Source organism: Chiloscyllium punctatum, chromosome 11 (genome assembly GCF_047496795.1).
Source record: "Chiloscyllium punctatum isolate Juve2018m chromosome 11, sChiPun1.3, whole genome shotgun sequence".
Classification (NCBI taxonomy): Eukaryota; Metazoa; Chordata; class Chondrichthyes; order Orectolobiformes; family Hemiscylliidae; genus Chiloscyllium; species Chiloscyllium punctatum.
Window position 1 is genome coordinate 78,599,938 of NC_092749.1, and position 24,040 is coordinate 78,623,977.

The 24,040-nt window shown below is 41.3% G+C and overlaps 1 protein-coding gene across 1 annotated transcript in view; it reads left to right on the top strand.

Annotated features, from left to right (window-relative positions):
• Nucleotides 1–22,972, top strand: part of tcp1 (t-complex 1) — a 58,479-nt gene extending 35,507 nt beyond the window's left edge. The window contains exons 8-12 of the mRNA XM_072581090.1: nt 5,554–5,729; nt 11,607–11,730; nt 18,829–19,021; nt 19,489–19,652; nt 22,498–22,972. Of these exons, the coding sequence (XP_072437191.1) occupies nt 5,554–5,729; nt 11,607–11,730; nt 18,829–19,021; nt 19,489–19,652; nt 22,498–22,714 (874 nt within the window). The 3' untranslated portion in view covers nt 22,715–22,972. The remainder of the gene's footprint in view (nt 1–5,553; nt 5,730–11,606; nt 11,731–18,828; nt 19,022–19,488; nt 19,653–22,497) is intronic.
• Nucleotides 22,973–24,040: the final 1,068 nt, after the last annotated feature.

The following is a 24,040-nucleotide window of genomic DNA, read 5'->3' on the forward strand; positions in this document are numbered from 1 at the left end:
CCTGCACTTTAAGTTCACATCAAAATTCAGAAAACTATTTATTTTAAAGTGAACACACTCATTTAACTTCATAACACCACCATTCTATTATATATTTGTAAAGTCTTCCTTTATTGTCCAGTTTTGACACCATAACCTTATGACCTGTTATGATCTCTCTACCTTGATTGTATGGCTTTACTTTTAATTTTTTGTAATTATCTCTGCCTCAGTTAATCAGATCATAGGTCATCCCTTCACTTGCTATTCAGCTGCTGATACTTTACTCACACCCATCTGACTCTTGATCACCTGCAAATACTTGTTATTCAGCTTGTTGCCATTGCACTCCTACCATTTGTACAGTCTTCAGATTTCTCTGCCTATAAGTTGTGTGCCTGTGTGCTGCTTGTCACTTCACCTGACAAAGAAGCAGCTCTCTGAAAGCTTGTCACTTCAAATAATCCTTTTGGACGTAACTGGTGTCATGTAACTTCTGACCTTGTCCAGTCCAGCATCAACACCTCCACATCGTTTTCACTACTCGAGACAGCAAGAAAGGGAACTGCAGCTAACGTGAATAAGGTGATCTGTCCAGCTACCCCTCTCAGCCCGTACAGTGGGATTCCTGCATTTGTGTTACTGCTATCAAATACTTTGAAAACTTCATCTGTTTTTTTATTTCCAATTCTTGATTTATTTGCTTTGGTCACTGCAGTCCAACATTATCTGAAACTTGCCATCACTTATCACTTGTTCAGTGGATCCCTTCACCAGTCTTTCACGATCTTGTGATTTCGGCAATCAATCAGGTCTGCAGAATCTAGACTGCTCCAATTCTGACTTAAGCCTTTTGACCTTATTTTTATGTATAAATATCTTTGAGTCTACTTTTCACTTTTGCTTTCTTTGTCATTTTTTCATCGATGATATTAGCAGTTATTAGGTGATAACAACAGCTGGCTTCGTCAAACCAATCTGGCAACCGTCTTGAGAGTGAATTGAGAACTAATAAATCACTTTGTCCTGATGGACTTAGTCATACAGCACAGTTCAACCAATCCATGCCGAACATAATCCCAAGCTAAACTCGTCCCGTATGCCTGCTTCTGACCCATATCCCTCCACACCATTCTCATTCATATATGTATCCAAATGTCTTTTAAACATTGTAATTGTACTTATATCCAACTACTTCCTTAGGAAGTTCATTCACAATTGAACCACCCTCTGTGTAAAAGGTTTACCTCCATCTTTTTTAAATCTCTGTCGTCTCACTTTTTAAAAAAACAATATGCCCGCAGTCTTGAAATTCCCCAACTTGGGGAAAAGACAGCTACCACCAACTCCATCTATACCCTCATTATTTTATAAACTTTACATCCTTGTGTGCTCCAATGAAAAAAGTCCCAGCCTATCCAACCTTTCTATATAACTCAAACCTTATGTACCGGCTAACATTCTGGTAAATTTCTTCTGAACCCTCTCCAGATTGATAATTTCCTATAGCTGGCGACCAGAACTGAACACTATTCTAGAAGTGGCTTTACCAATGTCCTGTTCAACCTCAACATAACGTCCCAATTCGCTTACTCAAAGGTTTGAGCAATGAAGGCATGCATGCCAGATGCCTTTTTAACCCTACACTCTGTGTGTGACGCAAAATTCAAAGAATTATGTACCTGCACCCCTGGGTCCCTCTACTCTGCAATACTACCCATTAATTAAATAAGTCTTAGAATTGTTTGTTCTGTTATAACGCATATTTTATCGATGCAAATTTGCTGTAATATGATTGACAAATTGGGGATGCTGTTTCTCAGCGAATTTTTAAAACCTGTTTTGGTTGTAACATAATTAAAGCATTGTCACTTTAAAGTGTGATTTTTCTATAATGTGAGGTTGCACAAGAACACAACAATCATGTTATCAAAGAACTGACTACCAAAATGCTATCCAGATTGAATTCCATCCTCCATTTTTCAGCCTATTGACCCATTTGAACAAGATCCTTTTGTAATCTCACAAAACTTTCATTATCTACTCGCCACCAATTTTGGTATAATCCACAAACCATGCCACTTATATTCTCAGCCAAGTCATTTATCTGAATGACAAATAAGAGGACCCAGAACCGATATCTGTGGGACACTTAATCCTAATCTTAATAATTTGACTATTGAAAGAGTTGATGCGTTGGTTTCAATTTCTTCCGGTAACACGTTCCAGGCCCTCCTTTTAAAAAAACAACAAAAACTGCCTCATCTCCTTTTAAACTTAAACCCTTTTACCTTAAACCTATGTCCTTGAGTATTTGACATTTATGCCCTAGGAAAAAGACTGACTATCCTTTCTATTTATGCCATTCATAATTTTGTAAGCTTCTATTCTCCTTCAACCACCTTACAAACAAACAGTTTGTCCAATCTCTACTCATGGATGTAGGTTTGTTTGCTGAGTTGGAAGGTTCGTTTTCAGACATTTCGTCACCATACGAGGTAACGTCTTCAGGGGTCACCAAACAAAACTCTGATGGTGTAACCCACTTTATATTTACATGTTTGAGTTTCTGGGGGTTGGTGGTACCATTTCCTGTAGTGACATCATTTCCTAAGATGATGTCATTTCCTGTTCTTTTTCTCAGGTTGGAAAATAGGATCCAAGTCAATCCAATTGGAATGCTCTGCTTCTAGGAATTCTTATGCGTGTCTGTTTGGCTTGTTCTGGGATGGTTGTGTTGTCCCAGTCGAAGTAGTGTCCTTCCTTATCTATATGTAAGGATACTAGTGAGAGAGGGTTATGTCTTTTTGTGGCTAGTTGATGTACATGTATCCTGGTGGCTAGTTTTCTGCCTGTTTGTCCAATGTAGTGTTTTTTACAGTTCTTGCACGGTATTTTGTAAGTGACATCAGTTTTGGTTGTTGTCTGTATAGAGTCTTTCAAGTTCGTTAGCTGCAACAACAAACTGCCATTCCTAGATGTCACAGTAGAGCAAGCAGCCAATGTGGAACTTCAAACCAGTGTCTACAGAAAAACAGCACATACAGACCATATATTGAACTACAGAAGCAATCATCCCAGCATCCAGAAATGAAGCTACATTAGAACATTACGTCAACGAGCCACCACACACTGCAGCACAGAGCAACTACACAGAGTAGAGGAAAATCACCTATATGGTGTATTCAAAAAGAACGGGTCCGCAATGAACTGATTTCTGAGCAATAAATCCAAACAAGCAGACAAAACACATCCAGAAACCCTAGCCACTCTCCCTTACATCAAAGACTTCTCAGAAATTACTGCCAGACTACTCAGACCTCGTGGCATCATGGTAGCCCACAGACCCACCAACACAGGTAATGAGCAAACACTGTATTGGCAGAAAACTAGTGACCAGGATACATGAACATCAACTAGCCACAAAATGACATGACCCAGTTTCACTAGTATCCCTATACATGAATGAGGAAGCACACCACTTCGACTGGGACAACACATCCGCCCTAGGATAAGGCAAACAGACGTGCACGATAATTCCTAGAAGCATAGAGTTCCAATTGGAATGCCATCAACAAGCACATTGACTTGGATCCCATTTACCACCCCCTGAGAAAAAGAACAGGAAATAAAATTACCACAGGAAATGACATCACCAGCCCTCGGAAACTCAAACATATAAAGAGCTGTATCACCAGTGCTTCATTCAGAGGCTCACTGAAGATGTTACCTTGTATGGTGACTTAACGTCAGAAAACTAATCTTCCAGCTCAGCGAACAAACCTACGTTCAGACCCTCAACCTGAGCTTCAAAACTTGCTATCTCTACTCATGTCATAATACCCTCTAAACCAGGCAACACGCTGGTAAACCATTTCTGTACCTTCTCCAAAGTCTCCACACCCTTCCAGGTAGTGTGGCAACCAGAACTGTACAAATATTCAAAATATGACTTCATTAAACTTCTCCACAGCTGCAACATGACTTGCCGGTTTTTATACTCTATGCCCTGACCAATGAAGCTAAATATACCATATGCCGCCTTGTCCACTTGTTGCTGCTTTGAACTGTGAACGTGTACACCTAGATCTATTTGTATCTTGATGCCTCTGTGGGTTCTTCCATTTACTGTACAGCAAACATAATTTCAAGTAACGTGTTCAGATAGTTACACTATAGCTACAGTTCCAGAAACCTTTAAGATGCACATAAAAGACTATAATAGAAAATGAAAGCTTATGCTGCAGATGTTAACATATTGGACATGAATGGAAGTTTGCATAGCTGATGACAATCAGACATCATAAGCAGGCTTAGAATGCTGGGGCCTCAAGTTATAAGTTTACAATTATGTAGAATATTGGATGAAGGAGCTGATGGTATGATTGCTAGATTGGCTGATGGCGTAGCTTGGAATGTAGAATGTTAAATAATTTAGGGAAGCAACAAATAAATATAGTTTAAGAAAGTGGGCAAAGATGTTGTAAATAAGTATACGGTGGCAAAATGTGGAATTGTCCGTTGGGCAGGAAGAGGTAAAAAGAAGTCTTCTACCTAAGTAGAGAGTGCAGAGCTCTGAGTTGGAGTGATGGTGTGCTAATGCCTAAATTGCAAAAGTTAATATGCAGGTACAGCAAGTATTTAGTAGGGCTAATAAAATATTTTTGTTCGTTGCGAGGGGAACCTTTTGCTGAAATAGTTATGCTTGAGTTACATAGGGCATCAGAGGGGATCATATCTGGAGTATTGTTCAATGTAGGTCTCTTTCATCAAGAAGGGATGTAAATCAGTTGAAAGCAGATCAGAGGAGGTTTTCAAGGCTACCTGATTGAACTATCCAAGGTATTTCTCTTTGGTAGAATGTGGAACTAGGGTTTCTGTTTGAGGTAGAGAAGTAGTATCTTAAATGTCTTTGGAGCAGTCATCCTCAAAAGTGAAAGTAGATTTTAGCCGCAGAGGTAGGCAGGTTGATGAGCAGCATTTTCTGGCTAGATGGAAATATGGAGCAATCAGATTAACTGTGATCTCACCAAATGGTTCAGCAGGTTTAAAGGGTGTTAATGACCTACATCTATTCATAATTGGTATGATCTCTTGACTCGTTTTCTAACTTGGACCTTTTCAATGCACCTGAGCTGTCCCCAAATCCTACTCCTCACCCATGATTGTTCATTTGTCACCCATGCTTGCTGCCTGATATTGTTTCTTTGCAGTCCTTAGTCCCTTATTTTCAAACTCCTCTTTTCCCTTCCGTACATTGATACATGCAAGACCTTTAAATAGTTTGTGTAGAGTTCAGGCAGTTGAACAGTTAGATTTTATAAACTTAATTTTTTCTGTAAATACCCATATGTATTGTGTGTAGGTGCATTTCACATTTTTTCCATAACAGTAGTTAAAAGTAATAGCTTCAGCCTTTTGTGGTCAGGGTTATGATGATTCCTTCCTAAGTCAGTTTTAGCAACTAAACGACATCAGCTAATACGTCAGAAGCCTTCTGGATAGCTTAATGAAATTGCTGCATTTCTATATACTGTTTTGGTAATTGTTTTGCTTTTTGGATATTGATTTCAGAGAATCTGATATTACCAAAGAGCGAATTCATAAGATCTTGGCTACAGGAGCAAATGTCATCCTGACCACTGGTGGCATTGATGACATGTGTCTAAAGTATTTTGTGGATGCTGGCGCCATGGCAGTCCGCCGTTGTCTGAAAAAGGACTTGAAGCGAATTGCAAAAGCAAGTGGAGGTAAGTTGAAAGTCTGACTTGGCAACTTTTTTTTTCACTTTTTGTTTCATCTTGTTTATTTTGCACCATTCAATTTTGAATGGGCATTTTTTCACTCTTCCTACCAAAAAGAGCATCATTTCAATTTTGTCAAATATTTTTTACATCAGCCTGTCAGGAAGTGTTGTTACACATCTCTGGAGCTGATGGCACTTGAACCTGTACCAAAAGACCGCTATGCTTTTTAAAAATCATCAAAAATGCAGTGACAAAATCTTGGGAGGAGGTGAGAAGGTCTGCTAGTCATGAATTGCTCTTCAGTGATTGCTGCTGACTGTGAAGCTAATACCCGGTTTCTATCCTTGAGCCAATAAATCCGGTCTATGGACAAGTCATTGACACTGAGAATTATTTGGAAGGACCTGTGTATTGCAAGTGTGCTCACCGGAGGTTTAAATTCCTTGGACAATAACTGTATTTACACGGGAGCCAGGACTTCTAAAGCATCCCATGTACAGCAAATGTTTTCCACTTGACACCAGATCAGGAAATTTGATTCAAATGTGTTAGAGCTTTTGAAATGAAAGCAGAGAATCATTTTGAGCTAGGAACAAAAGTCCTAATTGGTCTCCTCCGTGGTTCATTGAGATGACTGACCTAAGAATTTTGAACTCCACTTTCCTTCCTTGTCCCTAAAATCCTTGATTCATTTATTGATGAAAAATCTTTTAATCTCATCCCTGAATATACTTAATGACCCAGACATAACTTTCCTTTTGCATCAATTCACTACCATCAAAAGGAATTCCTTATCTGTCTCAAGGTGAGATCCCTCCTTGAGAGTATGCACTGTGGCCCTAGAGTCTCCCCCACTGGGAAACGAGCACTTTGCATACAGTATAGAAACAGATCCTTTGGTCCAACCAGTCCATTGCCACAATGTTTCCAATCTACACTAGTCTCACCTTTGTACGTTTTGGTCCATATGCCTCCAAATGTTTGTTATTCATTGGACTTATGCAAACGTTTTTTTAAATATAAACTGTACCTGCGTCGTCCACTGTTTGAAACAAAAAGTTGGTCTTGTTAAGTTCTCCTCTCTCCTTGCAGATATACCTCCAATTTTTGAGCTACACCCCACCCCCCCGACCCTCAGGACAGGACCATTGTCATTCTCTTACCTGTGCCCCTCATGTTTTGTAAGTCTTCAAAGAATCTTTTATCTTTAAATAAAATAACCTGTTGTTCGTAATTCCTACCTTCTCAACCTGTCCTCTCAGGATAGTCCCTGATGTCTACCTAGAGAACCTTCTCTGGACTGTCCCATGCCAGTTTTATGTTACATTAGATAAGAGGCTCAAAACAGTGTCCCAGCTGTGGCCTGACTAATGCCTGGCATCATTTTCGCAAAACTTGTGTTTCATTCCCTTTGAAAGGCCAACGTTCCTTTTGTTTTCCCTATTACCTGCTGAACTTTACCATTTACACAAGGTAAATCAGTAGATTGGGGAATGGTGTAGAAGGAAGGGATCTGGATTTTTAGGACATTCTGATTGCTTTTAGGAATGGAGAAAGCTGTCTTCACCTGAGCGGAAATCTACTGGCTGAGAGAGTGTTGTGTAGTCAATTCAGCATTGTGCTGGATTGACTCATGGGACTAGTGTTTGGAAGTACCAGTGAAAGGAAAGAGAGAAGATGGGACTGTGGGGACTAAGTGAGGCAGAGCTTGAGGAGTGTTGATGGTGAACTACAAAATGGTTGCCTTTCAGGTGAGCAAGGAAAGAGATAAGTGCGGGGTTAAATTGCACAGAGTATAGTGAACAAAATTGGACAATTGCTGAAGCAGAAATTGCTGGAGGGGGATATGGCATTGTAAACATTGATCGAAATGTGACTCAAACCAGAACTGGACTAGATACTTAATATCCTGGGTTATATGGCTTATAATAGAAACAGAGCTTTAAAATGTGTTGCTGGAAAAGCGCAGCAGGTCAGGCTGCATCAAAGGAACAGGAGAATCAATGTTTCGGGCAGAAGCCCTTCTTCAGGAATGGCAGAGGAGATGACCTGGGGGGTGCAGTGAGATCCTTGTAGAGGGAGGAGGAGAGCTTCTTCAAGGAAGGCATCCTTGCAAGAGGATTCGCAGTAGGTTAAAATCAACTAGGAGAAAGTGAGGACTGCAGATGCTGGAGATCAGAGCTTAAAAATATGTTGCTGGAAAATCACAGCAGGTCAGGAAGCATCAAAGGAACAGGAGAATCGACGTTTCGGGCATTAGCCCTTCTTCAGGAAGGGCTTTTAATAGAAACAGGTGAGTAAAAAGGGAGGGAGTGAGCAGTCTTGATTGCCAGTGAATGAGATGAAGTTCCTGAATTAGAATCCATATCTGGAAGTGACTAACAAGAAGGGAGTTGTGTCCTTGTTGAATTTTCTTTCTGTACCTAAAATAGTGGGGAGAAAATAGAAGAGCAAATATGGTATGATCGTTGGTAATTTCAATTATCCTAGATTAAACTAGGAAAAACGTACGGTGGGGCAGGATAGGGGCGAAGTTCTTCAAATATGTGCAGGAGAACTTTCTGGAAAAGTAAATTTCCAGTACGTACTAGTGAGTAAGCTGTGCTGGATCTGGTCGTAGGAAATGAGGCAGATCAAGTAGACAAAGTCTGAGTGGAGGAGCTGTTGGGGAAATAAGGATCTTAATACAGTGTTCAATATTAAGTTGGAAAAGGATTAAAAATCAGTCTGTGATTAAGATTCTGCCCTGAAAAAGCAGATTTTTTCAGGTCTAAAAGTTGAACTGGAACAGGTTGATTGGAAACAACTTTCGATGGATGGAAACGAAGAATTTCAAGAGTATTAAATTGGGTGCAAGCTAAGTACATATTCATGAAAAATAAATAGAGAACCCTGGGTGACTAAGTATATTGAGAGAAAATAAGGAAGAAAAGGAGGCATGTGATAGATATCAGATTAGTAATAACAATAGAAATTTGGAACTCTTTTAAATGCTGAAGTACAAGCTTTCTGAGCACTGTTCCTTCGTCAGGTGGCTGATGGAGGAGCACCACTCTGAAAGCTTGTACTTGCAGATAAACTTGTTGGACTATAACTTGGTGTTGAGTTTTACCTTTGTCCACCCCAGTCCAACACTGGCACCTCCACATCATCTCTTGAATGTTGGAGAGGTGCTAAGACTGGAATAAGGAAGGCTAAAAGGGAGCATGAGGAAAGGCTGGCAGGCTGCTCTAAAACAAGTAGTGAAATGTTATTCATATTATTAGTAAAAAGATTAGTTAAGAATAGAATAGGACCCATAAGGAATAAGGTGCGTCAGCTGTTCACTGTCTTTACTACATTAGAAAATGGTGGCTGAAGCAGTAAACATGTGGGTGTTGAACAACTGAGTAGTACAGTGGTAGATGAAGAGTTTCTCAAAGGCCTGGCAGCCCCCCCCACCCCAGATAGAAAAGCCATCAGGTGCATCCTAGATTGCTGAAAGTGGTAAGGGAGCAAGTTCAAGAGCTGTCAATGGAAATTTTCCAAGTCCCTCCTGGGGACTGGAGAACTGTAAATGTGACCTAAGGAAGAGGCAAAGCAAAGCCCAGGCCTATTTGCTTGACGTCAATAGTGGAAAAATTAATGGAGGCCATGAAATGGAATAAGCTAAATATACATTTAGTGAACTGTATGGATGACGCTGAGCAACTTCAGAGGAACATGGGGAAGTAGGCCAAATGGGCAGATACCTGCCAGGTGAATTTCAATGCTGAGAAATGTGAGGTAATGTATTTTGATGGAAGAAACAAAAAGACCGTGCAGGCTCAATGGTACAGTTTTGAGGGGAGTACAGAGGAAAAGGACTTTTGGGTTTATGTGCACTATTCTCTGGAGGTGGCCAGACAGGTTGAAACAGTTAAGGCTTATCTGATCCTTGTTTGTTATAGATAGAGTATAAAAGCAAGGAGGTGATGCTATACCTGTACAAATGATTGATTGTGCCGCATTTAGAATATTGTTTGGTTCTGGACATCTTACTTAAGGAAGGATTTTAAGGCCTGGCGAAAGTTGTGATGATGATGTGACTTTGAGGTTATTTTGTCCTGTTTTTTTTGAGATTGAATGAATGGTACTGAGCAGTCTGTAAGAAAGTAAACTGTTTGAGATTTTTATGTGGACCAGTACAAGCGGCCTGAATGGGTGTAGTAGAGTTCCCACAGATCAGAGTTTTTGCTTAGTTTTTACCAGTCGCTGTTTGGGTCTTGAAGTGGAAATTTTTTTTTAAACCCCCTCTTGGGTACAACCAAAAGCTGGGTCAACCAAAGCTGGGGTTTCTCTGCCTGCTGTGACAGTGCATATGAGTCTGATTATTTTCTAAAATTGTACTTTGCCAAAGGTGTTTTCTATGGGATGTAACTATATTGGAACAGTTAAACATACTGTATCTGTTATTCTGTTAAATTTTCCATTAGTTAAGTTTTTCAAATTCCTCCCTCCTTTTTGTTTTAATTTGCTTTAAAGTGTTTTGCTTTAAATTCAGTAGTTTGTCCAATCAAATTGCATCTGGAATGCATTATGTTTTACCTGTTTGAAAATAAGAAAAAGTTTGGTTCAAGACTTTCTTAATATTTTGAGGGTGTTTGGCTTACTCCATAACACAATGCAAAGGAGATTTACTAGAATGATAGCAGGAATGAGGGATTTTAGATGTAAGGAAAGATTAGAGAAATTAGCCTTATTCTCCTTGGAGCAGAAAAGATTAACGGGTGACCTTATTGAAATTTGCAAAGTTATGAACAGTTTTAACAGGGAGGATATTCGGTCTCCACGGGTTAATATGTCACTGACTAGGGTTCCCAATTTCACAAGATTGTCAGCATTCTCTTGCTTAACGTGTCTTTATCCCTCTATGCTTTGTCATCCTCACTACCTGCCTGACCATCTGCAAACTTTGGCTGCTGTGAACTCACTTTGCTCATCCCAGTCATTTTTGTATTGTAAATGTCACCCCAACACTGATCCCTGTGGTATATCAGTACTAGAGTCTGCCATTCTGAAAATGCCCCCTTCTCCCAACTCCATCATCTATTGAGTTCTGACCCAAAATGTTAACTCTGATTTCTTGCCATGGAAGTTGCCACATCTGAGCATGTAATGTGGTGTAGGGCAGTGGGAAACCAGAAGATTTGGGAAGCTTATAAAGACCAGAGGGCACCAAAAAAAGAGAAAAGATTAAATGACAGTAAGCTAACCAGTAACATAAAGGAAGATAGCAAGGGTTTCTTCAGATATATAAAGGGCAAAAGAGAGGCAAAAGTGGACATTGGACTGCTGGAATATGACACAGGAGAGACCATCTTCACAGTGGAAAGCACTAGTAATGCCCCAAATATTTTGAGAGCAAGGGGGCCAAGTTGAGTATGGTAGCCATTACTAAGAAGGCGCTAAAAAACGGAATGACTTGAAGGTTGATAAATCACCTTGACCAGGTGGACTACAACCCAGAGTTCTAAAGCAGATAGCTGAAGAGGTAGTGTTTCTGTCTTCTATTGCTTAACTAATCCTCTATCCATGCTAACATACTATCTTCAATATCATGGACTCTTGCCTTATCAAATTGCCTAATGTTAATTCTGTTTTATTTCTCCACAAATGCTATCAGAGCTGTTGAGTTTCTCCAGCACTTGCCATTTTAATTGCAGATTTCCAGCATCTGTTTTCATTTGAGAGTTTTTGAAAATTTATTCTAGCAGTATTCACATGCATTCTATAGCTTTCAATTTGATTCAGAGTGTTTTGTTTGTTTTGATGGTACTTTTATATTGAGAAATTAGTAAAAGGCAAAAAAGAATTCAGGAGTACTTATTTGACAGATTTTTCCCTTTGTTTTCTTCATAGCAACTGTGTGTTCAACTTTGGCAAACTTGGAGGGCGAAGAGACTTTTGAAGTCTCCATGTTGGGCCAGGCTGAGGAAGTGATTCAAGAAAGGATATGCGATGATGAACTGATACTGATTAAAAAGTAAGTAGGGGATCACAGTTAAAATGTGATCTTTTGCAATAAATACTGATTTCGAAAGTTTTGTTTAAATAGCCTTTCAATATTATGTCTTTGTTTCGCTTTTGGACAATTTTTTATTTTTGAACATTTAACCTGTTCACCCTCAGCTGGCTCACTGAGTTTTGTACAGTACTGAGTTTCACGTTTTAAGAAGAATGGGACACATTGGGTAGAGTGCAGAAGAGGTTTGTAGGAATGCTTCTACGGATGAGAAACTTCAGTTATGAAGATAAATGGGAGAAGATGGGACTGTTGCATCAAAGAAGAGATTTGATTCATGTTTCGTATTTAGAGATTCTGAATTAGAGGGCACACATTGCGAAGAGATTTGCAAAGCAAGCACATTGTGCGATAAGACTTTTCCACAGAGTGGTTTGGGCCTGGAATGCACTGTTTGGAAGTGTGGTCGAAGAAAGTTGAGTTATTCAATGATTTACGTAGAGATGTAAAAAATAAGGAGTGGGTCATACAGCCCTTTTAGGCTACATTGCCATTCAATTTAATGAAAATTAAAGCAAGCAAATTATCCAACTCCATACCCTGTTCCTTTTTCTCCTTTTTGGTACCTTTGCCCCAAAGAACTATATCTAACTCCTTGAAAACAATGTTTTAGTCGCAGAGAATTCCACGAGCTCACTGGATGACCCCTGCTTCTGGACTCCCTTTTGTACATTCCTCCTGTGTTTACCCTGTCCGTTCCTGTTAGATTTGTATTGGTTTCAATTATATTTCTTCTCCCTTACCCTAACCTTCATATTTCTGAATTCCAGTGAATATAGTCTTAACCAATTCAGTCTTTTTTCATATTTGTCATCTCGGGAGTTAGTCTGGGAAACCTCCTTTTCACTCCCTTCATTGGCAGAGCATCCTCAGATAAGGAAATGAGAATTTTACACAATATTCCAGATGTAGTCTCATCAAGGCCTTGTATATTTACAGTCAAGTGTGTTGCTGGGAAGGTACAGCAGGTCAGGCAGTATTTGAGAAGCAGGAGAATCGACATTTCGGGCATGCGCCCTTCTTCAGAAATTAAGCCTGTTGGCTGGGGGCTGAGAGATAAATGGGAGGGAGGTGGGGTTGGGGAGAAGGTAGCTGAAAAAGTGATAGGTGGATGAAGGTGAGGGAGAAGGTGATAGGTCGGGGGGTGGGGGGGGGGAGTGAAGGACAGGACATGAGGGCCATGCTGAGTTGGAGGTTTGGGACTGGGATAATGTGAGGGGAAGGAAATTGTGGAAACTGTTGAAATCCACATTTATCCCGTGTGGTTGTCTGGTCCCAAGGTGGAATGTGAGATGTACTTCCTCCAGGTGTCAGTGGTAATGGTTTGGCAGTGGAGGAGGCCCAGGATCTGCATGTCCTTGAAGGAGGGAGAGTAGAAGTGTTCAGCCATGGGGTGCTGGGGTTGGTGGGTGCAGATGTCCCCAAGATGTTCTCTGAAACAATCTGCAAGAAGGCGTCCTATGTCCTTGATGTAGAGGAGACCATACCGGGTACAATAGATGCAGTAGAGGTACAGATAAATTTCTGACAGATGTGGAAGGATCCCTTGGGATGTTGGATGGAGGTGAGGGGAGTGGTGTGGGCACAGGTTCTGTACTTCCTGCAGTGGCAGAGAAAGGAGCCAGGAGTGGGGTGTAGGCTGGTGGGGGGCATGGATCTATTGAGGTAATCACAGAGGGAATGGTCTCTCTGGAAAGCTGATAGGGGTGGGGAGGGGAATATACCTTTGGTGGGGTCCGTTTGGAGGTGGCAGAGGATGATGTGATGTTTGTGGAGGTTGGTGGGGTGGAAGGACAGAGGGGGTTCTGTCCTTGTTGCGTTGGGAGGGGTGGGGTTCAAGGGCAGCGGTGCGTGAAGTGGGCACTGGAGAGCATCATCATGATTCCCTTTTTCCTATGCCTCCTTTTTTAAATAGTTAATTATGCCCAAATCCATAAGCGCTGTTCCACAGTCTGTAGGATCTTGAAAGATGATACCAAGGCATCCACTATTTTTAGGATCACTTAAGCTCTCTGGGGTATAGAGTATCAGGCTCTAGGGAATTTTATCACCCTTGGTCCCATCAAATTCTTCAATACCATCTTCCCTATTAATACTGATATCTGACAGTGTCTCTCTCTTTCTCTCAACCCTGTTTTCCTCAACATTTTTGGGATTATATTTATGAAGAGACTACCAAAGTGTATATGTAATTGATCTGCCATCTCTTTGACCTATTTGTATGCCCCTTCTTTGGTTCTGATACTGTAACTTATTTCCCTTGTTAGCAATGGTATGGCTATGTTTTCTGTTTTATTTTTGTGCGAGAAAGGAATGAATAATCCATGTGCTTTTTAAATGTTTACCATGTCTCAAACCAACTTGTATCTCATAACATAGTAGTTTCCTTTATTTGGATTTAGGCCCTTGTCTCAGAAATAATCTTCTGCATAAGACGTAGCAGAAATTAGACCACTCAGCCCATTGAGTCTGCTGTGCTATTCAATCATGGCTGATAAGTTTCTCAAACCCATTCTCCTAGTTTCTCCACATAACACTTGATCTCCTTGATACTCAAGGACCTATCTATCTCTGTCTTAAATATACTCAATCACCTGACCTCCACAGCCTTCTGTGGCAATTAATTTTATGGAATCACCACTCTCTGGCTGAAGGTTCTCCTCATCTCCATTCTAAAAGGTCTTCCCTTTACTCTAAGGCTATGCCCTCCTGTCCTAGTTTCTGCTACCAATGGAAATCTCTTCGCAATGTCCAGTATACAGGCTGTTCACTTTTCTGTATGTTTCAGTTAGATCCCCTCCTTATCCTTCTAAAGTATAGAATCGGAGTCCTCAAATGTTCTTATGTTAAACTTTTTTGTTCCTGGGACCAGTCTAGTGAACCACCTCTGAACCACCTCCAGGGCCAGTACATCCTTCCTGAGATATGGGCCCCAAAACTGCAAGCAATACTCCGGACCACACCACCTCCCACCCTGTCCCCTGTAAAAACGCCATCCCATATTCCCAATTCCTTCGTCTCCACCGCATCTGCTCCCAGGAGGACCAGTTCCAATACTGTACAACCCAGATGGCCTCCTTCTTCAAAGACCGCAATTCTCCCCCAGACGTGATCGACGATGCCCTCCAACGCATCTCCTCCACTTCCCGCTCCTCCGCCATTGAGCTTCGCCCCTCCAATTGCCACCAGGACAGAACCCCATCGGTCCTCACCTATTACCCCACCAACCTCCATATACATCGTATCATCCATTGTCATTTCCACCACTTCCAAATGGACCCCACCACCAGGGATATATTTCCTTCCCCTCCCCTATCGGCATTCCGAAAAGACCACTCCCTCCGTGACTCCCTCATCGGTCCACATCCCCCACCAACCCAACCTCCACTCCCGGCACCTTCCCCTGCAACTGCAAGAAATGTAAAACTTGCACCCACACCTCCCCCCTTACTTCCCTCCAAGGCCCCAAGGGATCATTCCATATCCGCCACAAATTCACCTGCACCTCCACACACATCATTTACTGCATCCGCTGCACCCGATGTGGCCTCCTCTATATTGGGAAGACAGGTCGCCTACTTGCGGAACGTTTCAGAGAACACCTCTGGGACACCCAACCCAACCAACCCAAGTGGCTCAACACTTCAATTCCCCCTCCCACTCCACCAAGGGCATGCAGGTCCTTGAACTCCTCCATCGCCAGACCATAGCAACACGACGGTTGGAGGAGGAGTGCCTCATCTTCCGCCTAGAAACCCTCCAACCACGGGATGAACTCAGATTTCTCCAGTTTCCTAATTTCCCCTCCACCCACCTTGTCTCAGTCAAATCCCTCGAACTCAGCACCTAAACTGCAATCTTCTTCCTGACCTCTGCCCCCCACCCCCACTCCGGCCTATCACCCTCACCTTGACCTCCTTCCAACTATCGCATTTCCAACGCCCCCTCCCCCAGGTCCCTCCTCCCTACCTTTTTATCTTAGCCTGCTGGACACACTTTCCTCATTCTTGAAGAAGGGCTCCTGCCCGAAACATTGATTCTCCTGCTCCTTGGATGCTGCCTGACCTGCGCTTTTCCAGCAACACATTTTCAGCTCTGATCTCCAGCATCTGCAGTCCTCACTTTCTCCTCCTGATATGGTCTCAAGAGCCTCAAAAATACATTTCTACTTCTATATTTCTGTCCTTTCAAAATAAATTGCATTTGCCACCTTAACTACTGACTTAACCTTCAAGACTCTTGAGAGAATCCTGGACTAGAACTCAGACTTCTGAATTTACTCAACATTTAGAAAATAGTCCATGCCTCTATCCTTCCTACCCTTTATCCCCACTCTGCTTTCTGCCAGACAGCCAAACTTCTATCCATGCTAGCACCACGCCTGTGACACTTAACTCATAGCCTCCTGTGTGGCACCTTGTCAAAGGCGGGCATGAGGTCCAAGTAGATAGCATCCATTAGCTCTTCTTGGTCTAACCTGCTTGTTACTTTCTCAGAGTTCTAGCAGATTTGTCAGGCATGATGTCTCCTGTTTTGCTGTACACTTCCAAGTATTCAGAATTCTCATCCTTCACAATGGATTCCAGGATCTTGCTTGCAACTGAGACTAGGTTAATTGATCTGTAATTTTCCCTCTCTTGTCTTGCCTTCCATTTTAAACAGGGGTGTCACATTAGCGATTTTTCCAATCCTCTGGGACCCTTCTTGATTCTAGCAGTTCCGGAAAGATCACCACTAATGGCTTCACTATCTCTACAACTACTTGCTTTAGAAGTCTGGGGTGTAGTCCACCTGGACCAGGTGATTTATCAATCTTCAAGTCATTCTGTTTTTTTTTAGCACCTTCTTAGTAATGGCTACCACTTCTGCTGTGCCCCCTCACTGTCTTGAAATTTTTCGGACATTACTAGTGTCTTCCACTGTGAAGACTGATGCAAAAAAATTATTCAGTTCCTCAACCATTTCTTTATTCCCCACACTGTCTGTCCTGCGTCGTATTCCAGCAGCTCAATATCCACTTTTGCCTCTTTTGCCCTTTATATATCTAAATGAACTTTTACTATCTTCCTTTGTTACTGGCTAGCTTAGTGGCATTTAATTTTTTTTGTCCCTCACTTTTTTCTGTGTTGCCCTCTAGCCTTTGTAAGCTTCCCAACCTCTGGTTTCTCACTGCCCTTCGCCACATTATATGCCTTCTCATTTGCTTTTAGGCCATCCCTGACTTTCCTTGTCAGCCATGGTTGCCTCATCCTCTCTCTTTTTTTCTCGGGATGAATCTCTGCCATGTCTCCTGAATTACTCCCAGACAGCCCTGCAGTTGCTGTTCCACTGTCCTTCACCTACACACCTGAGAATCAGCACACCATCCTGGAATCTCCTAAGGCCACAGGAACGTACGTCTATTTGTTATCCTTAGAATTGAATCCACTATTACTCCAGCTTTCCCACACTTATTCTTCCTCAACCATGCAGCAGAGCTAACTGCGATACAACAATTTGGCTATTGTTCCATTTCTCAGAGAGGCTTTCTCTCCAACTGTCTCCAAAGCAGTGTATCTCTTTAGTAGTGTACTGGCTTGATAAGTCATCTTTAATCTGCATAGTGGTTGTCCACTCCCTTCCTGCCTGTGATGTCTTAGCCTGCAGACTCTACCTCTCTGTCTTTCTTTGACATTCTGTCAGCCTCGTGATGCTGCATATTATTTCCAGGCAAAGCTCTAGCTCCAAAACCCAGATTTCCAGGAGCTGCAGCTGGACACTTCCACTGCATGTTGTGGTCCTGGGTGCTGTAACTGCCTGATTTCCCACATAGAGCACTTCATGAGTTTGAGCTGTCCTTCCATGCTTTGCTTTTCCTATTTACTTATTCCCTTAGATTGCCCACGAAATCAAATGTTAGCTACAATTGGATGCTTCTCGGGGCCTCTGAACTCCAACTAAAGACCACTTAAAAGCCACTAGGGGAGTCCTTCTCGCTTTGTCTTTCCAGCTAATAATGAACAATCATATTGTTTGTGTTAGGTTTATCATTACCCTGAACTTCATGCTTTTGAATATTTGATTTATAATTGAGTTGATTTAAGTTGTGAATAATCTGAAGGTTTGATGCTGAGGTTCCCATTTATTTGCTGCTATACTTCTATCAATAGTATGGCAGTTATACGCGTGGGATAAAGCATGTTCAGTCATATGTATCTGAAAGACACTGCTGTTGTCTTTGACAGAACTAGAAATGGCTGTACAAAAATCCTATTATTTCACTTTTATCCACTATCCAATTTGTCGCTTCAACTTCTATTACAATTTTACATCAAAAAGTTTGATGCAGCCGATTTGATAAAAGCACATTTGAATGTCTTGAGTCAGGTTTGATTGTGACTTACTCCTTGGAATCATAAATTGCATACTGCAAAAAAAAGAGGCTAATTGGATTGCCAGGTTCTCTTTCTGCAGTCTCTCCTGCACACCGTGGGCAGCACAGTGGCACTGCTGCCTCACAGTGCCAGAGACCCAGGTTCAATTCCCGCCTCAGGCGACTGACTGTGTGGAGTTTGCACATGTCTGCGTGGGTTTCCTCCGGGTACTCCGGTTGCTGCCCACAGTCCAAAAATGTGCAAGTTAGGCGAATTGGCCATGCTAAATTGCCCGTAGTGTTAGGTGAAGCGGTAAATGTAGGGGAATGGGTCTGGGTGGGTCGGTGTGGACTTGTTGGGTAGAAGGGCCTGTTTCCACGCTGCAAGTAATCTAAGAAACCATTCACTTGGAGGCTCCTGTTCCCTGACTTAGGGGTTGGGGGCCACTGTCTCTCCCCTAGGTGCCAATGGCACCTGTGCCCCTTGTGCCCTGGACCATGCAGCTCTCCACATTCTCTCCCTGCAACACATGTGCCACCCTAACCCACGTTCCTTTCTCTCTCTGTCGTGTCCCCCCCTCTCTGGAATTGTGTGTGCATGTCAGTACATCTGAATGCTGCAGGTTATACGTGAGGTGTATGTAATTTTTGTGCATCAACATATTCTGCCATTTTAACTTTTTTTTTGTTCTTGTCTTTTTCTTTAGCACAAAGGCCCGTACGTCTGCTTCCATCATCCTGCGTGGAGCAAATGATTTCATGTGTGATGAGATGGAGCGCTCTGTCCATGATGCACTTAGTGTGGTCAAGAGAGTTTTGGAATCCAAGTCATTAGTGCCAGGTGGTGGTGCCGTAGAAGCAGCACTCTCCATCTACTTGGAGAACTATGCTACCAGTTTGGTATGAATCTAGTTTGGATGTTTCTTCAAAAAAATTCTGGATTTGTTTACTCCTTTCTGATTATTCAAATTATTTTGGTGTCATTGGTCCAAATTGAAGATTCAGAGTTGTAACTTTATTTTGACCAAACGTTAGTAACTATGGTAGTATAAAATACAACATCTAATTGTCCAAACAAAATATCTTGACTGTCAAATATGCTGCAAAAGAAAGCTGATTTTAGTTGAAGGTGTTGGGGGTACATGGGGAGACATGAAATTGTAGACTGAGGTTTGAGTGGAACAGCAAGATAACATATTATTTTTTTTTAAATTTCTGTACTGGAGAACATTTCATCTAATCTGAATTCCTTTAAAGGAGTCTGACTTATGCAGTAAAGTAGCTGTCACTGATTTGTTGTGCCTGTTTAGAATTGGGAGGAAATTGTCATGAAATTTAGAGTGTAATTGAGGAATTTTATCATTTAGGGATCACGTGAGCAGCTTGCAATTGCTGAATTTGCCCGGGCTTTGTTAGTTATTCCAAAGACTCTGGCAGTAAATGCAGCTCAGGATTCTACAGACCTGGTTGCTAAGCTGCGTGCATTCCACAATGAAGCCCAGGTAAACCCAGAACGTAAAAACTTGAAATGGTAAGTATGTTTTGTTTTCCTTTTTGCGTGTGAAGTGTATTTTGTGCTAATATCCATAACTTTTGTTGAGTGGTTTCTTGGTTTGCAATATGAGGACACACATCGATTTGTACATAAACTGAATGTTTTAGGGTTAGGGTTGAACACTCTTAATACAATTTTTGAGTTCCATTTTGATTGCGTGGCTTCATAAGACATGACTGGTTCGTTTTCATCTCTTGTTTTCCCAGTATTGAGTTTCTATAGGTGAAGCATTACATAAGCATCCAAACTTGGAGCAAGAGTAATCATTCAGCCCTCAAAAGTCTGTATCATTGGATATGATTATGGCTGATCTGATTTGGAGCCATAAATCAGCCTATCTACCCTCTACACTGTTGAGCTCTTTGATATTGAAAAAAATCTCTATCTTTGCCCTAAAATATTCAAAGATCCTGCTTCTGCGCTCTGGGGAACAGAATTTCACACGTGCTCATTCTCAGAATGTTTTTAAACAAAGTTGTACATGGGATACTGGTGTTGCTGGCCTGGCCAGGCCAGAATGTATTCCTCATCCCTAATTGTCTTGAAGATGTTGATGGTAAGCTACCTTGTTGAATCTCTACAACCTTTGGTCTGTAGATTCACTAACAAAGCTGTTGGGAAAGGAGTTCCAAGTTTTGGACATGGTGACAATGCAGGAGCAATATACTTTCAGGTCAAAGTAGTATCTGGCTTGGAAGGGAACTTTTCAGGTTGTGTGCTTCCATGCATTTGCTGTCTACCAACCACCTTCTAGGTTGGTAGACATTGTAATGTTTGAAAGAAACCTTGGTCTACTGCAGTGCATCTAGATGCAGATCTTTGCAGGAACTTTTTTTTGTCTCATTTTTAAACTCTCCTAATTCTAAGCACCTCCCATAGAAGAAAGTATCATTTCAAAATTAATTTTGTTAAATCTCCTGAGGAACCTTTGTTTTGATAAGATCACATCAGTCGTTTTAACCTGGGAATGACCTTTCGCCAGCAAATCCCTTCACTGCAGGAATCAATAGCATTAAATATACTCTACTTTTTTCTCATGCAATTGTGCCCTTTTCTGAATAAGACAGTCAAAACTGTACACCATACTCTAGATGTGGTCTCCAGTGTCCTCTATAACTGTAGCAAAAGGTTTTTTACGTTCCATTCCTCTTGCCTTCCTAATCAGTTTCTGTACTCCAGGTTTTTTTTTTATCACTGCCAGATCCATCTACGAATTCTGATTTAATTAAGATATTGCCCTTCATTTCTTTATGCCAAAATGGGCAAGTTTGTTTCCCATATTATGTATGAATCACAAAAAGGTAGCATCCAAGGAAAGCAAATGGAATGTTGGCCTTCATTCAAAAGAAGTGCAGTATTAAAGTAGAGAATTTTTGCTAAAACTATACACTGCATTAGTCAGCTGAAATACTGTAAACAGTTTTGGGACCCTATCTCTGGAAAGATATACTAGCATTGGAGGTAGTCCAGAAAAGATTCAACAGGTTGATAGTGACTCTGAAGAGGTTGAGTAGATTGGGCCTCTTTTGGAATGCTTTTTGGAATGTAGAAGCATGAGACAGCCTTATTGAAACATCCCTTCTTGGGAGATGTAACAAGATAGATGCAAGGTAGTAGGAAGGTCAAGGGCCAGAGAACATATTTTCAGATGAAGGGGTACAGCATTACAGGTGGCACAGTGGTTAGCACTGCTGCCTCACAGTGCCAGAGACCCGGGTTCAATTCCCGCCTCAGGTGACTGTGTGGAGTTTGCACATTCTCCCTGTGTCTGCGTGGGTTTCCTCTGGGTGCTCCGGTTTCCTCCCACAATCCAAAAATGTGCAGGTTAGGTGAATTGACCACGCTAAATTGCCAGTAGTGTTAGGTGAAGGGGTAAATGTAGGGGTATTGGTGGGTTGCGCTTCGGCGGGTCGGTGTGGACTTGTTGGGCCGAAAGGCCTGTTTCCACACTCTAATCTAATCTAATCTAAACTGGTGATCTCTGTACAGACCAAGCAATGCAAATATCTCCTCTTTGTTTATGCTCAGTCTGGGTGTGTTACCAGTGTAAATCAACGGTAAACTATCAAACATCATAGCCAAGCTCATAACTTCTGCCAATTCAATTGGATCTCAACCACTGCCATGGCTATGACAGTTAATTGAATCCAATTTCATCTCTTGGCTTGGATTGGCACTCCTAGCCTAGAGGAAACTTGTCCATATTTTGCTTTAATTGTAATTGAACAGTAATTTTAAAGTTATGGTTCATGTTTGAAACAGTTAAAACCTGAGATTCTGTTTTTTGATCCACTAAATTTGGTTGGATACTGATGCTTTAGATTTAATGTAATTTATATTTTGTAATTTAGCTTTAGTCAATTATATTGAGTTTAATTTTAATCTTTGGACCTTTTGTAATGACTAAAGAATAGTAATGAAGATTGTGTTTGGATTTCAGGTATGATTTAATATCTTTTATGGGTTGTGTGTGTCATTGGAAATTGACCTTTGAAGGTCAGTGGCCCTGGTTGCCCTTAATGGCACTCTGGGCCATTTTAGGGGGCATTCAAAAGCCATAAATATTTGTCTTGCATCAAATATACCCCTTGGGTATCCAGTATTCTCCAATGTCTTGTCACCCACCTTTTTTTAATAATCTGAATGTTGTACATCCTTGAATATTAAACATTCCATTCTCATTATGTTTAAGGCACATCTAACTAAAGACTAATTACTTTACCTCATCCTTAAGTTAATATGGGTGTCTTTTAATGGTTGTCGGTTATTCTCTGAGAATTGGTTTCCTATTTGAACCAAGCACTTTTTTTTTCTTGCACAGGATTGGTCTTGATTTAGTGAATGGAAAACCAAGGGACAATAAGCAAGCTGGTGTTTTTGAGCCAACTATGGTCAAAACAAAGAGTCTGAAATTTTCAACAGAAGCTGCAATTACCATTCTTCGTATTGATGACCTCATTAAACTTTATCCAGAAGATAAACAAGAGAAAGGAAAAAGCTACCATGATGCAGTTCAAAGTGGAGAACTTGATGGTTGAAGAACTGAAGTTTTAAATGTTGTTTGTTGGATTATTATTAGTATTTTTGCGGATAGCGAAATACTAAATTTTCCCATTTTCTGCTTTTGCTTATTGTTTTTGTGGCTACTGAATATTTAATTGTTTCTAGTACCTGCATATTCCACTCATTAAGGAAAAATATCACTTTCTTTGGAACTTGGAAATTGCCTGCATTAGTACCTTTTTGTTTACATGTACTGGATGATATTCATGTCTTCAATAAAGTCTGACAAACTACTTTTTTGTCACAATTTCTGGTTTTGCATCCATCATAATGTTTTCAGATGATTGCACACTATTCAGTATGATTCATGACAACATGATTCTAACTGTCTTCCAGTCTTTTCTTCAGATATCTGTTGAAGTTTGGCAGTCAGTTTTTTAATGTTTTCAGCAAGCTTACATGTTCTAATTTCCCTTTCCGAATCAAACCTTTGCCTTTCTCTGAATTTTAAATTTCTCCCAGTCTTCGGGACTGCTGCTTTTTCTGGCCAATCTGTATTCCTCCTCTTTGCTGTTAACACTAGCCCTGATTTTCCTTGTTAGCCATGGTTGAGCCACGTTCCCTGTTATACACTGGATAGGGGGTTGCAATTGTTGAAGTTCATTGCCTATTCACAGTCAACTTCTTTAGTATCCTTGGTCAGCTTCTCCTAGCCAATGCATGCATCATACCATCAAAAGTTAGCTTTCTTTAAGTTCAGGACCCTAGTTTTAGATTTAATTGTGTCCTTCCCTGTCTTAATGAAGGACTGTATGATGATATGGTCATCCCCTCCACCCAAAAGTAAAATCTCACAACGCAATGTTGCTAATTAATCCCCTCTCATTCAATTACCAAGTGTAGGATGGCCTGCTCTCTGGTTGGTTCCTGGAAACATTAGTGGGTGGCACAGTGGTTAGCACTGCTGTCTCACAGCGCCAGAGACCCAGGTTCATTTCCCGCATCAGGCGACTGTGTGGAGTTTGCACATTCTCCCCGTGTCTGCGTGGGTTTCCTCCGGGTGCTCCGGTTTCCTCCCACAGTCTAAAGATGTGCAGGTCAGGTGAATTGGCCATGCTAAATTGCCCGTAGTGTTAGGTATGGGGTAAATGTAAGGGTATGGGTGAGTTACGCTTCGGTGGGTCTGTGTGGACTTGTTGGGCCGAAGGGCCTGTTTCCACACTGTAATGTAACATTGGTCAAGGAAACCATATCTCATGCATTCCAGGAAATCCTACTCCATCACATTGCTACCAGTTTGGTTAGTGCACTCAATATGTATATTGAAGTCACCCATAATAACTGGTGTACCCTTACTGCAT